Genomic DNA, 14693 nt, shown 5'->3' on the forward strand with positions numbered 1-14693 from the left:
AATCATTGCAAAGATTATATTTTAGATTGGAAGAATATGGAAAAGTATCAGGTTATAAAGTAAATTGGGATAAAAGTGAAATTTTACCCCTCATCAAAGGGAATTATAATCAATGTTGATTAGCAACTCAGTTTAGATGGTCAATGAATGGGATAAAATATTTAGGTATTAGAGTTGATAATGATGTAAAAAACATATAAACAAAATTATTTGCCATTATTAAAAAAAATAAAAGAGGATCTTGATAAATGGATGATGTTACCAATAACATTAATAGGTAGAGTTAACACTGTAGAAATGAATATATTTCCTAGATTGCAATATTTATTTCAAAATTTACCAATACAATTACCTCAGAAGTTTTTTCAAGAACTGAATAAATATGTAAGGAAATTTCTTTGGAAAGGTAAGATGTCAAGAATATCACTGGAAAAATTGACATGTAAATTTGATCTAGGAGGGTTACAACCTCCAAATTTTAAGAATTATTATAAAGCAAATCAACTTAGATTTATTGCAGGTTTTTTTGATGAAGAAAAATCGGCATGGATTAGAATAGAATTGGATAAGATAGGAGAAAATATACCAGAAGATTTTATATATAAATGGGAATCCAAATGGATACGGGGAAAAAAAGAATCTCCTATATTAAGACACTTGATTGATTTATGAAATAAGGTAAATATAGATGATGAGATAAAGAAATCTTTATTAGCAAAAAGAACTTTAATTCAAAATAGGCTTATTCCTTTTACAATGTACAATAAACTTTTACATAATTGGTTCCAAAAGGGGATTAAATATATAGGTGAATGTTTCGAAGGAGGTATATTGATGTTGCTTGATCAATTAAAAAATAAATATAAAATATCAAATAACACTCTTTTCCGTTAGTTTCAATTAACAGCCTATTTACAAGAAAAGCTGGGACAAACAATGTTGATGCCAAAACCTAGTGAAATAGAAATATTGATTCAGAAAGGAAGAATTAAAAATTTTACATCTTGTATGTATAATTTGATTCAAAAGCAAATAATTAAATTAGGAAATCATAAATCAAGACAAAATGGGAATCTGATTTGAATGTTAAAATTGATGGGAAAAACTGGTCAAGATTATGTTTTGATAGTATGAGAAATACAATAAATGTTCGACTTAGATTAATACAATATAATTTTTTACATCAATTATATATAACACCACAGAAAATAAATAGATTAAATTCAAATATGTCTGACCAATGTTTTCGATGTGATCAAGAAATTGGTACCTTTTTACATTCTACTTGGTCTTGTTTTAAAATTCAACCATTTTGGATAAATTTAAGACTTTTATTGGAACAAATTATTGGAGTACAACTCCCACATAGTCCACTATTATTTTTATTAGGAGACATTGAAGGGACAATACCGAAACTTAAATTGAACAAGTATCAGAAAAAATTTATAAAAATTGCATTGGCAGTAGCCAAAAAAGTTATCGCAGTTAGTTGGAAATCTGATTTATATTTAACTATGGATCGTTGGAATAATGAAATACATAGTTGTATTCCACTTGAAAAAATTACGTATAATTTAAGAAATTAATATGATATATTTTTGAAAATTTGGCTCCCATACTTACAAAAGATAGGATTAAATACATAGGTCCTTTGAAGATAAAATTATAGTAATTGGGGAAAGTAAAAAATAAATATCAAAATTATTTTGAACTCCATGGAGCATGTGGGGATCCTCCGATATTGTTAAGGGGGGGAGGGTTAATAGTATCTTTCTTACTATTTTACTATTACATTTATTCTTTGTAATTTCTAAAATTTAATAAATAAAAAAAGAAAAAAGTCTGTACATGCTCAAACAACAAGTGCTGGAGAGAGAACTTCAGGGTTTTCCCGATCCGCGGTTGGTTGAATCCGCGCATGCGGAACCCTCGGATAAGGAGGGCCAACTGTATACATTTGCAAGATTTAGGAGTCACTGGAAAGCCAGCATTTCTTGCCCATCCCTAACTGCTCTTGAGAATGTGGTGAGGATTCACCATAGCAATTCTTCCAATGAAGACATTTCTCCTGTGTTGTCCATTAGGGGACTCCAGAATTCATAGCCATTATTGACGGAGGATTGGTAATATATTTCCAAGCCAGGACTTTATGTGTCTCATACCTCATGTGAAGCTCTAGAGACAGCACCTGTACTTTGTATTTTATTGAACTGCTTAGTAAACTGGTGATTGCACATTAAATTATTCAGAACTGTGGATTAAGACTTTGTCAGCTATATTTTAAAACTTTATCCATGAGCTTATACCTGCAGAACTTCTCAACATCAGCACTATCTCTGCACAAAGTACAAGTACAAATTACAGGAATTGTGTTCCCCTGTGTCTGTGATAACTTCACAAAATATTGCACTTAAACTGTCAACACCTTCAGAGGCAACTATCCATTAGGACATGAAAAGGTTCCCAAAAATTAAACGCGGTTATAGGCAAGTTTCAAAAACATTTTGAATACATTTCTTTATAAAATGTCTCCAGAACAAATGACAAGGAATTCTTAGCCTGGCCTGCTGAGTTCCTCCAGCATCTTGTTACTCGGCAGATTTCCAGCATCTGCAGAATTTCTCTTATTCATGACGATGAATTCTTATACTCTTTGATATGTACTTTTTGTCAAATTGGTCCCAGCTATGATTACATTGTCAATATATCTATATGAATTAAAATGAAATGATTTAGTGATTGTATATTTAAACTAAATGTTAAAATAATAACTTCTTCATAGTCATGACTAAAACTAACAATTTTGGAGTTCTGTTATGGTTAATTTTGCTCTACCAATATCTTGAGAAATGAAATAGATTCAGGTTGACAATTTAACCACTGCACTTAAATGCAGCTAACAAATTTCACCTCAAAATCAGATAATACTTTAAACATTTCAAAAGTAAAGAGCAGGAGTTTTATAATGCAACAGATGCTAATATTGCTTTCAATTAGAAACTTGTGAAGTCATGCTATTAACATTCATGTCATGCACCATCTTGTATCGAATAAAATGCAACAAAATGTGCTTCCAAAGCTGCTTACATAGCAGTCTGTCTAAACTGTTGAGCAGTCAACTTTAGGGAGGTATTAGGGATGATCATTGATTAGAGAGGCCTGACACTCTAATCAAGGATCAGGACATGAGGAATTTAACAAGCAGCAGTATGAGATTCTGGGCATTTATGTAAAAACATGACTCAAGCAGCTGTACTTAAATAATTTGAAGTTCAGAAAAAAGAGGAAATTTTTTGAGTGGAGGACTCTTTGTGTAAGAGGAATAGAAAGCATTGTTTGTGCCTGCACTATATTAATACCTTGGAGGTTATTAAGCTGATGCTTGGCTACTTTCAATGAAATATTAATCATAGTTAATCCAAATTGTTATTTCATCAATAATATATTTTAGTTGGCCAGTGTGGGGGTAAAATCAGAAATGTCGATGATTGTTCACTTAAGAAACCACATTATTTCCTTTCAATTAATATCAATAAACACCAAAACAACCAGTAACCTCTACAAAAATAATACAATGACCAGAATGACCAGAATTGGCAAATTACATTTTCTTCTTTTGCAACCTTTCAAAGTAACAAGTCAATATCATGCATGTATGCATAATACATTCTGTTAGGATGCTTTCTTTCTTGCTTGCACACAACTGTTCAGCTCTATATTAAGATTCAAAATAAGCAAATAGAGCTCTGTCATTTGGCCCTCAAAAATAAATATGTGATTGGGTGAACTTTCAAATTCACAGGAACATAACAACATAAGGAATAGGAGCAGGAGTAGGCCATCTGGCCCGTCAACCCTGCTCTGCCATTCAATAAGATCATGGCTGATCTGGCCATGGACTCATCTCCACCTATCTGCCTTTTCCCCATAACCCTTAATTCCCCTACTATGCAAAAATATATTAAAACGTGTCTTCAATATATTTATTGATGTAGCCTCCACTGCTTCATTGGGCAGAGAACTCCACAGATTCACCACTCTCTGGGAAAAGCAGTTTCTCCTCATCTCCATCCTAAATCTACTCCCCCGAACCTTGAGGCTATGTCCCCTAGTTCTAGTCTCACCTACCAGTGGAAACAACTTTCCTGCCTCTATCTTATCTATCGCTTTCATAATTTTTACATTTTCTATCAGATCTCCTCTCATTCTTCTAATTTCCAGCGAGTACAGTCCCAAGTGTCTCAATCTCTATTCATCATCTAACCCCCTCATCTCTGGAATCAATTTGGTGAACCTCCTCTGCAGACCTCCAGAGCCAGTACATCCTTCTTCAAGTAAGGAGACTAGAACTGCATATAGTACTCCAGGTGTGGCCTCAGCAGTATACTGTTCAGCTGCAGCACAACCTCCCTGCTCTTAAATTTGTTCCCTAAAACAATGAAGGCCAACATTCCATTTCCCTTCTTGATAGCCTGCTGCATCTGCAAACCAACCTTTTGTGATTCATGCACAAGCACTCCCAAGTCCCTCTGCACAACAGCATGCTGCAATTTTTTTTGACCATTTAAATAATAATCTACTCTTCCATCTTTCCTTTCAAAATGGATGACCTTTCATGCACCAACATTGTACTCCATCTGCTCGACCCTTACCCACTCACTTTATCTATCTATATCTCTCTGCAGACTCTCTGCATCCACTGCACAATTTATTTTTTCATTCCATTTTGTATCATCAGCAAACTTAGATGGACTACACTTGGTCCCTTCCTCTAGATTGTTATTTTATATCATGAAGAATTGCGGGCCCAGCACTGACCCCTGCAGCACACCACTCACCACTGAATGCCTACCAGAGTAGCACCCATGTATCCCAGCTCTCTGCTTTCTATTAGTTAACCAATCCTCTACCCATGCTGATAAATCACCCCAACTCTATGCATCTGGATGAGTCGTTTATGTGGCACTTCTGGAACTGAGGAGGCATGCCCTCTTCCACCTGTTCTGTCATTCAGTAAGGACTTGGATAAACTCCATTGGCCTCTAATGTTACCAGATCCCTCTCAGCTTTTTATTAACAGAATCTAGCAATCTTGCAGTAGTTCTAGCATTGATTGTTAAATATGGAACTATTTTCCAAGTTTTGACCATTTCTCCCATCTACAGCTTGCTACAAAGTGCAAAATATTGGGGCAACTGATGCTAGATGGTGTCATCTGTTCCAATGAAAATTGTCACTATTCAGTTGTGCCCTGATAATTAAGCTCCAGCTTTACACAGACCTGGTAAAATTCCAGGATGTGCTGAGTATCAGATGCTAACACAGCTACCGCTTGACACTGTCACTGCACTCTGATGGTGCAAATAGGTCTTGCAAGAACTCCACAGTATTAACAAGAGAAAATCTGCAGATGCTAGAAATCCAAGCAACACACACAAAATGCCAATCAACTTTCCAGTTCTTTACTTCATCCCTCCCCCTTCAGGTTTCGCCTATCACCTTGTGCTTTTCACCCCTCCCACCTTTTAAATATACTCCTCAGCCCAAAACATCAACTTTACTCTTTTCCATAGATGTTGCCTGGCCTGCTGAGATCCCCCAGCATTTTACATGTGTTACTCCACCATATAGCAGAGTGTTAGATAATCTAAACAGTCTGACTCCAGTTGAAACTGGCATAAAGTCAAAATCCCATTCTATAGTATGTCTATTTAGTTATATCTGGGATGGAGATGGGGCGAGAATATTTTAAACACTTAATGTAGCACTTTCAATTATTTCTTGAGGCGGTGCCGAGAAAGTTCACCAGGTTGATTCCAGAGATGAGGGGTTTAGACTATGAGAAGAGATTTATTCGCCTGGGGCTGTACTTGCTAGATTTCAGAAGAATGAGAGGAGATCTTCTAGAAATGTATAGAATTATGAAAGGATCAGATAAGATAGAGGGAGGAAAGTCGCTTCCACTGGTAGGTGAGACTAGAACTAGGGGACATAGCCTCAAGAGTAGATTTAGAACAGAGATGAAGAGGAACTGCTTTTCCCAGAGAGTGGTGAATCTGTGAAGTTCTCTGCCCAATGAATCAGTGGAGACTACTTCAGTAAATATATTTAAGACAAGGCAGGGTAGTCATGGGGAAGAGACGACGTAGGTGGTTCATGTGGTTGAATTAAGTCTGGAGGTTATGGCATCTGCAAATGACTATCAGATGCTAAGAAACCAGTCCAGTTAGTGACCATTGCTCCAGGTTTCAGATGCATTTCTCTAGACCAGAGGTCGGCAACCTGCGGCTCCAGAGCCACATGCGGCTCTTTGATCTCTGTGATGCGGCTCCCCGTGGTTTGTTAGCTTTTGAAATGTAATTCGAAATTTGAAGATTATGGTGATCTTGTACAATATGAAAACTTTGCGGAGACACCGTTTCCTGGCACATCCGAACCGGCTCACAATTAGCCACCGTTCCGACTAAGGGAGATAGCCTACGGGGGTTTGTGAGTACGTGTCTTTTGGAGCATCCGCGCCCACGGGGACGGGTTGAGCGAGGCTTTAAAGCAAGGCTGTTTAGTTCGAATAAAGTTACCTTTGACTGCAGTCTTTATTTTAGCGCTGCGTGTAGCGCTACACCGCTACAACGTGTTTTTTATCGCTATTAATATACATCACAACTGCCAATGCCTGACACCCGCCAGTGTGCGCATTCTTTTAATTCTTCGATCCAAGGTAGGCTAACTATGTAGTAACCTTCAACCCAACGTCTTTTTTTCGGAGTTCAAAATGTTTTTGTTGCATGCAGAAATGTAATTTCGTTTTCTCTGCAGGAGTTCATCAATTTCAAAAATGCAACACATTATAGTTTGTTTATACATAGCACAAAGGCAAAAAAAAAAACCCGTTGTATGCAGTGTTATTTCATTTTGTGGCTCCCCGTGTTTTCTTTTCTGTGGGAAATGGGTCCATATTGGCTCTTTTAGTGGTAAACATTGCCGACCCCTGCTCTAGACAGAGACTTGCAGCTGGGATCAATATCAATCTTTATGCTCATAAGGATCAATGAAAAGGTGCCTGCTATATAAGTCCAATAAATGCCCACAAAAGATCAACAGCTCTCCTTTGTATTACTGTTGCCAGTTATGAAGTGATTGTTTTACCCTAAAGGTACAACGAACATTGAAGAAATGTAACTCATTGTTTCAACTGGCTATACTGTACTGAAACCACTAACACAGGAGATTCTACAGATACCGCAATCTTGAGTGGCATCCACAAAACTCAGGAAGCATCTATGGAGGGGAGTAAACAATTGACTTTTTGGGCTGAGACACCTCAGCAGGACTGGAAAGAAAGGGGACAGAAGTCAGAATAGGCAGAAGTACAAGTTGGCAGTTGATAGGTGAGATCAGGTGAGAGGGAAGGTGGCTGGATGGGGAAGAAGGGATGAAATAAGAAGCTGGGAGGTGATACGTGGAAGAGGTAGCAGGCTGAAAAAGAAGGAATCTAATACAAGAGGACAGTGGAACATGGGAGAAATGCAAGGTGGAGGGACACCAGAAGGAGGCGATGGTCAGGTAAGGAGAAGAAAAGAGGTGTGAGGAGAACCAAAATGGGGGGATGGAAAGAGAGAGAATTGGGGGAGGGGGCGAATTTACCAAAGGTCAGAGAAATCAATGTTCATGCAATCAGTTTGGAGGCTACCTAGACAGAGTATGAGGTGTGGTTCCTCCAACCTGACATTAGCTTCATTATGGCAGTACAAGAAGCTATGGACAGGTATGTCAGAATGGAAATTGGTAGTCAAAATTAAATTGGGAGCCACTAAGAGATGTGGCCATGCACCATTGCTCCATCCACTGCAAGATCTCCAGTTGCCACACATTCCAGTTCAACTTCCTGTTCCCATTCTGACATGTCTCTCTCTAGCCTCCCCGACTGCCACAATGAGTCCATACTCAGAAGCAATACCTCATATTCCATTTTGGTAGCCTCCAAACTGATGGTATGAACATCCCCTCTCCCTGGCACCCCTCCATCTTCCCCTTCTTCAAGTATCTACTGTCCTCTCCAATCAGAATCCTTCTTCCTCACCCTTTATCTCTTCAACCTATCACCTTCCAGTTTCTTGGTTTCCCCCCTCACAATCCACCCACTTTCCTCCTCAACTGTTTTCACCTAACACCTGACAGTTTGTACTCCTTCCAAACCAGCTACTTATTCTGGCTTCTGCTGCCCTTCATTTTGTCCTGTTGGTTTCTTAGCCCAAAACTTTGTTTATTCCCCACCACAAACACTGACTGATCCACCGAATTCCTCCAGCATGTTGTGCATGTTCTATAATTGCCACATTAAATTAATGCTTAAGTATTTAATACAAATTTCAGACCATGATTCATCTGCTGTAGCACAGAATATTTAGTGGATACGCTGACCTCTTTGAAAAGATAAATCTGTGGTACATGGTCCTGCGATTATTGCCTCCTTCTGACTGGATGCCTGCTGCAGCGAATGCTTGCTCAGATTGTTAGGAATTGTTTGACTCTGGGCCAGACAAGGTAAGCTTCTCCGGGACGGCTTCAATGGCTGTTCTGTGATGATCCCACTGATACTACTGTTCATTCCTAGAAATGAAAGAGAATTGCACGTTTTAACCACTTCCATAACCGATTTTGTGTCTCAGTATACAGACTCAGTGGCACACCTGTACACTTCATTAATGCAAATATATCCAATCAGCAAAGCATGTGACAGCAACTTAATCCACAAAAGCATGCAGTCATCATCGAGACCATAATGAGAAATGTGATGTGACACTGGCCATGGAATGGTTGTTGGTTTGAGGAAGCAGCAGTTCTGTGGGCAAAACCCCGCGAGGGGCGGTTTTGTGCGTATAAATGTCTTGCTAATGAGAGGAGTTGGAAGAGAATGGTCAGCCTAGTTCAAGCTGACAGGACGACAACAATAAGTCAAATAACCACACATTACAGCAGTGGTGTGCAGGAGAGCTTCTCTGAATGTACAACATGTTAAACTTTGAAGTGGATGAGCTATAGAAGAAGACCATGAAAACAACACTCACTGTGGCCACTTCATTAGGTACAGGAGGTACCTAATAAAGTTACCACTGAATACATAAAAGAAAATTGATAAAGAAAGAAAAGGGATGCTAAATAATGCAGATTACTCAAATATATTCTCTTTTTACGACACCATCAAGGCATTTCTTCACAATGGAGAGCATCCTAATCAGCTGCATCATGGCCTGTTATGGAAATGCCAATCCCCAGGAGCAGAACGTGTACAGAAAGTGCTCGATGAAGCCCAGCCACCACAGGCAAAAATCTCCTCACAATGGAATAAATATACAGAAATCCAGTAAGGGGTAGTTTTGTGCGCAAAGATGCCTTGTTAACGAGGTGAGTCAGAAGAGAACGGCCAGTCTGGTTCAAGCTGACAGGAAGACAACAATAAGTCAAATAACCACACGTTACAGCAGTGGTGTGCAGGAGAGCTTCTCTGAATGTACAACATCTGGAACTTTGAAATGGATGAGCTACTGCTACAGATGACTATGAAAAAAAAGCACTCACTGCCACAAGAAAATAGCATCAATAATCAAAGAGCCCTGCCATTCAGACCATCAGGCAGAAGGAAAAAAGACTTGGGTCTCACACAAACATGTTCAGGAAACGTTATTACCTGACAACAAACATGCTTCTGAATTGGCATGGAAAATTTCAATCACCACTACTCTGAACCCATTTTATGACCAATAGACTCACTCTAAAGGACTCTTTACAACTCATGCTGTTGGCCTTAATTTTAATTTGCACAGTTGATCTCCGCCTGCACATTGGTTGTTTGTCAGCCTTTGTATTTGCATAGATTTATTGTAAATTTTATTGTATTTCTTTCTGCCCTGTAAATGCCTGCAAGAAAATAAATCTTATGGTAGCATATGGTAACATATATATAGTTTGATAATAAATTTATTTTGAGCTTTTAACAAAATATTTGGGAGGGATGAGATAAAAAAAATACTCCTACTGCTGTTCAAGCTAAACATTTGCAATTGCTGCACTTGTCTGCACCATTTAGTTCCATTACTTGGTACAAGTGAGCAAAGGTGAAGTTTTCTCCTTTGAAATCAGTACAAACCCTGTTCCAATTCGACTTGGCTGAAACAAAGAAACATAAGCTATCCACAAAATTTATTTTACTGTTCTATTTCTTCAAAAAATATATCAAGTCATTATCTCTTCATCTAATATAAGGTCAACTGGGACTATCAAAGTCAACAGTAATAGTTGAAGGATAGGAACTTGGAGACACAAGGAACCATAGATGTGGGGAACAAGATGCTGGAAGTTCAGGGTGTTTTAGTGGACAGGAATATTTCAGGTCAAGGCTCTTCATCCGTTTTCTATAACACATCTTCTGTACTTGAGATTCTCCATGTTCTAGACACTGTCCCACACTTTCTCTGCCGTTGAAAATGAACTTGCTTGTCACATCAAGAAAAAAAACTGCTCAAGGTACTCAGCAGGCCAGGTAGCATCTGTGAAAGTTAAATGGACAGTCGACATTTGAAGTCTCTTCAGTCCAGATGAAAGGTCTCAAATTGAAAAGTGGATTGTCTATTTCCTGAAACAGATGCTGTCTAACCTACTGAACTCATCCTGCATCTTATTAGGAATGTGGACTGGATTCAGCCCAGTACACCATGGGTAAACCACTCCCAACCACTGAGTACATCTATATGAAATGCTGTCATAGGAAAGCAGCATCCATCAACAGATATCCCCACCATGCAGGTCATGCTCTCTTCCATTGCTGCCATCAGATAGAAGGTGCAAGAGCTTCAGGACTCACACCACCAGCTTCAAGAATGCTTACTACCCTTCAAACATCAGGCTCTTGAATAAAAGGGAATAACTACACTCACCTGCCCCATTATTGAAATGTTTCCACAACCTTAAGGACTCCTTATCTCATTACCTCATGTTCTCATTCTTAATTGCTATTTATTTATGTTTGCATTTGCACAGTTTATTGTTTAGCACTCTGGTTGATCTTTCATTGATCCTGCTATAGTTATATTCTATAGATTTGCTGAGTCCACTCACAGGAAAATGAATCTCAGGGTATTATATGCTGATAGATATGTTCTTTGATAATTAAAAAATACTTCACTGAATCAAAGCAGCTATGCCAATCTGCACCCTACAAATATATTTTTTAAAATTTGTACTTTAGCCTTATTCCGAGGGAGATTATATTAAAGCAAGAAAGATTATGAGCAACAACAGTCTAAAATACAACAGAATTGTCCATTAGCTGGTCATTGCACTGCATCAAGCAGAGCAAAGAGGAAAGATAGAAGAAGGGATTGCTTGTACAGGTTAAATATCTTTCTTATTTTCTTTCAATTTTGCCTGGAGTTATTTTACCAGGCTTGAGTAGCAATTTGCGGTAGGATTCTGCAGATAAGCTGATTAGAGGCAATATTGAGCACAGCAATAAAACATTTACCTCGTTCCCTTACAAAACAGACATTGGTTATACAAATGGGTATTGTCTTTAGCTCTTTCACTGATCATGGTGCCTGAGCATGGTTTTGACCGCAGCCAAGCTCCCTCCAATCTAAATGTGAGGATTTAGTACTGCACTGATTTCTGAGCATTCAAAGAGGGTAGGATTTCAATATTTGTGGAACTGCTTTGCTAAGAATGAGTTAATTGCATTCAACAATTCCACTGAATTTAGCATAGCAATTTCCAGTCCCTGCAGGGTGCGTGTTCTAAACTCCTTGCCATCTGGAGTGTTACTTTCATTATGGAAACCCAACCTGCAAATGAAAAAAAAGAACATGTTGCCCAAAATAGGTAGGGCTCCTGACCACCCTAACCTGGAGCCTGTCACGTTAGCAAAGATAATGGGGTTACAACAGTGCCAACATAATTCTGAGACCAATTCCACCATCTATTTTGAAGTCATTAATTTCACAGCCTGACAACAGATGGGCAAAAGGAGAAAACAACATTTGACTTCTTGTATTCTCACATTATCATGATAATTACAATTATATTCTTAAATTAAAAAATGGAGGGCTATGTAGAGGGAAAGGTTAGATTGTTCTTAGAGTAGATTATAAGGTCAGCACAATATTATGGGCTGAAGGGCCTGTATGGTGTTTTATGTTCAGAATGGAAGTACGTATAATTCATTTTGAAATGCTATCATTCTCTTACTAGCAAGATATTATTCAGTTTCTTGCATTATTCTCAGTGTGTTATTATAGTTTCAAAGGCAACATTCATTCCTTAGTTACTCTTGTAATAAATCTCATGTAATCAATTCTAAGTGCATTTTGGAGTTGTTTTGAATCTGTGCACTCATACTAGAGATATTATTTAATTAGAAATATTTATAAACACACCAATTCCCACGGCTTTCTTCTCAACTGCGTCCTGTAAATATGCTATTCCCTTTTCAAAGTTCTTTCATCTCCACCACATCTGTTTCCTGAAGTGAAGCTTTCCTTTCCAGGGTATCAGAGATGTCCTCCTTCTTCAAAGAATGAAGTTTCCCCCTTCCTGAAACTTTGATGCTGCCCTCACGCACATCTCCTTCACTTCCCAGATATCCGTGTTAACCCCATCTTCCCGCTGCCTTAACAGGGATCGGGTTCCTCTTGTCTTCACCTACCACCTCATAATAAGCCTCCGTATTCAATACACCATTCTCTGAAACCTCTGCCATCTACCCCTAAACATATCTTTACTTCCCCCTCCCACCCACTCCCTGTTTTCAGCAGGGATCGCTCCCTGAGTGATCCTCTTGTCCATTTGTCCCTCCCCACTAATCTCTCTCCTGACTTAAGTCCCTGCAAGTGAATGAAATGCTACACCTGCTCATTCACATCCTCCCTCACCTCAAGGTTCCAAAAAAAATCCTTCCAGGTGAGGCAACACTTCACCCATGAATCTGTTGGGGTCATCTATTGTGTTCTGGCAATGTCCCCCTTCCCTTCCAGTCCTGATGAAAGGGTCCCGACCTGTAATGTCAACTATTTATTCATTTTCATATTTGCTGCCTGACCTGCTGTGTCCTGCCAACATTTTTTATGTGTTGCTTTGGATTTCGAGCATTTGCAGAATCTCTTCTGTTTAAGATTTCGGTAAGATTTACCAGAAGATATTTCCTGCTCGGCATTGCTGCCTGCCACACTTCCAACAGGGCTCTTGCATCATCAGCCAAGGACCACCATTCTTCGATGTTTCGCTCCCTTAGCCCTGGTACACCTCCTGGTGGTGGAGCAGGGGCAGGGATGACCCCGCCACCCTCTGCGGCTTTCAATGAGGTTAGTCGGTCCTAAAAATTCTGTCCTGCCTCCTCAGCTACAACCAAAAGCTGCCCTTTTCTGCCTCTTCAGCTCCGATCACTACGCGGATTATCACAGAGTAACTTTGTTGTCAACACGCTGATAAAATCCCATCATCCTTCCTCCACAAGGTAGATGATGGTCCTCCAATCAACTTCCTTACACTCAGCTGCCAGATCTGAGTACTTCAACCTCTTCCAAGTCAAGTCACTTTTATTATCATTTCAACCATAACTGCTGGTACAGTACACAGTAAAAATGAAACAACGTTCCTCCAGGACCATGGTGCTACATGAAACAACACAAAACTACATTAGACTTCAGACCTACACGGGACTAGATGAAGTGCACAGAACAGTGCAAGACTCTACAATAATTAATAAACAACACAATAGGCACAGTAAAGGGCAAATTACAATAATAATGTAAATGTAAACAATGTTTAGCAGGAATTGAGAAAGAAAGAGCAAGGAGAGTGAAGTGGTGTTCAGGAGAGAGAGAGGGAGAGAGAGGGGGAGAGAGGGAAAGAGAGAGAGAGTGTGTGTGTGTTTAAGCTGGTGTCAGACTAGACTCTGGGAATTGAGGAGTCTAATGGCTTTGGGGAAGAAACTGTTACACAGTCTGGTTATGAGAGCCCGAATGCTACGGTACCTTTTGCCAGATGGCAGGAGGGAGAAGAGCTACACAGTAACACAATCATGGGCAGCCTCCACTCCTTCCTCCCATGGGACGGTTAACTCAATGAGGAGGGCTGTCTTGGCAGTCATGGACCATAGTACTATGTCTGGGTGGAGAGGTGTGCTGGTGATTTATGTGGGCAACTGTAGCTGTCTGCTGAGATCTGTCCTTATGTTCAACTCCTTGCCTGTGGAGAGGAATGCTGAAGGAGCTCTTGGGCAAGTGCATTCAGTGCTCTTACCAGCCTTAACAAATGGAATGAGTTGTCATCCCACTGGGGAAAGGCAGCTTCTCACATCCCACCTGCAGGTCTTCAGGATCTCCACCAGCTTCCTTAGGACCTGGTCGTGCCATCATCTTTAGCGTCACTGGACACCACAGTCTTGCATCCTGCCAAGATGTGTTGGAGGTTGGCATTGGTGGTATCACACAGGGGGCAGCTACCCTCACTGCCAAATCGCTGGTAAGATCTCAGCAGTGGGGGGGGGGGGGGTGGTCAAGGTATCATATGTTGCCCTAATGAGAAAGCTGTCTTGTAGGACCTTCACAAGTCAGTTCAGCTGAATGACCTATTGCCCGGATGTGGAGGCAGAGTTAAGATGGTGCTAAATGGCGACTCCTTTGCTCGCATCTTCGGAAATG

General features: G+C 39.6%; 1 protein-coding gene across 1 annotated transcript in view; it reads right to left on the reverse strand.

Moving 5' to 3' along the window:
* The window catches only part of ano3 (anoctamin 3), a 521252-nt gene that overhangs the window by 202311 nt on the left and 304248 nt on the right, over positions 1-14693 (reverse strand). Inside the window, exon 2 of the mRNA XM_059976011.1 lies at positions 8422-8610. Coding sequence (XP_059831994.1) covers positions 8422-8608 — 187 coding nt within the window. The 5' untranslated portion in view covers positions 8609-8610. The remainder of the gene's footprint in view (positions 1-8421; positions 8611-14693) is intronic.

Source organism: Hypanus sabinus, chromosome 7 (assembly GCF_030144855.1).
Source record: "Hypanus sabinus isolate sHypSab1 chromosome 7, sHypSab1.hap1, whole genome shotgun sequence".
In the NCBI taxonomy this organism is placed as follows: Eukaryota; Metazoa; Chordata; class Chondrichthyes; order Myliobatiformes; family Dasyatidae; genus Hypanus; species Hypanus sabinus.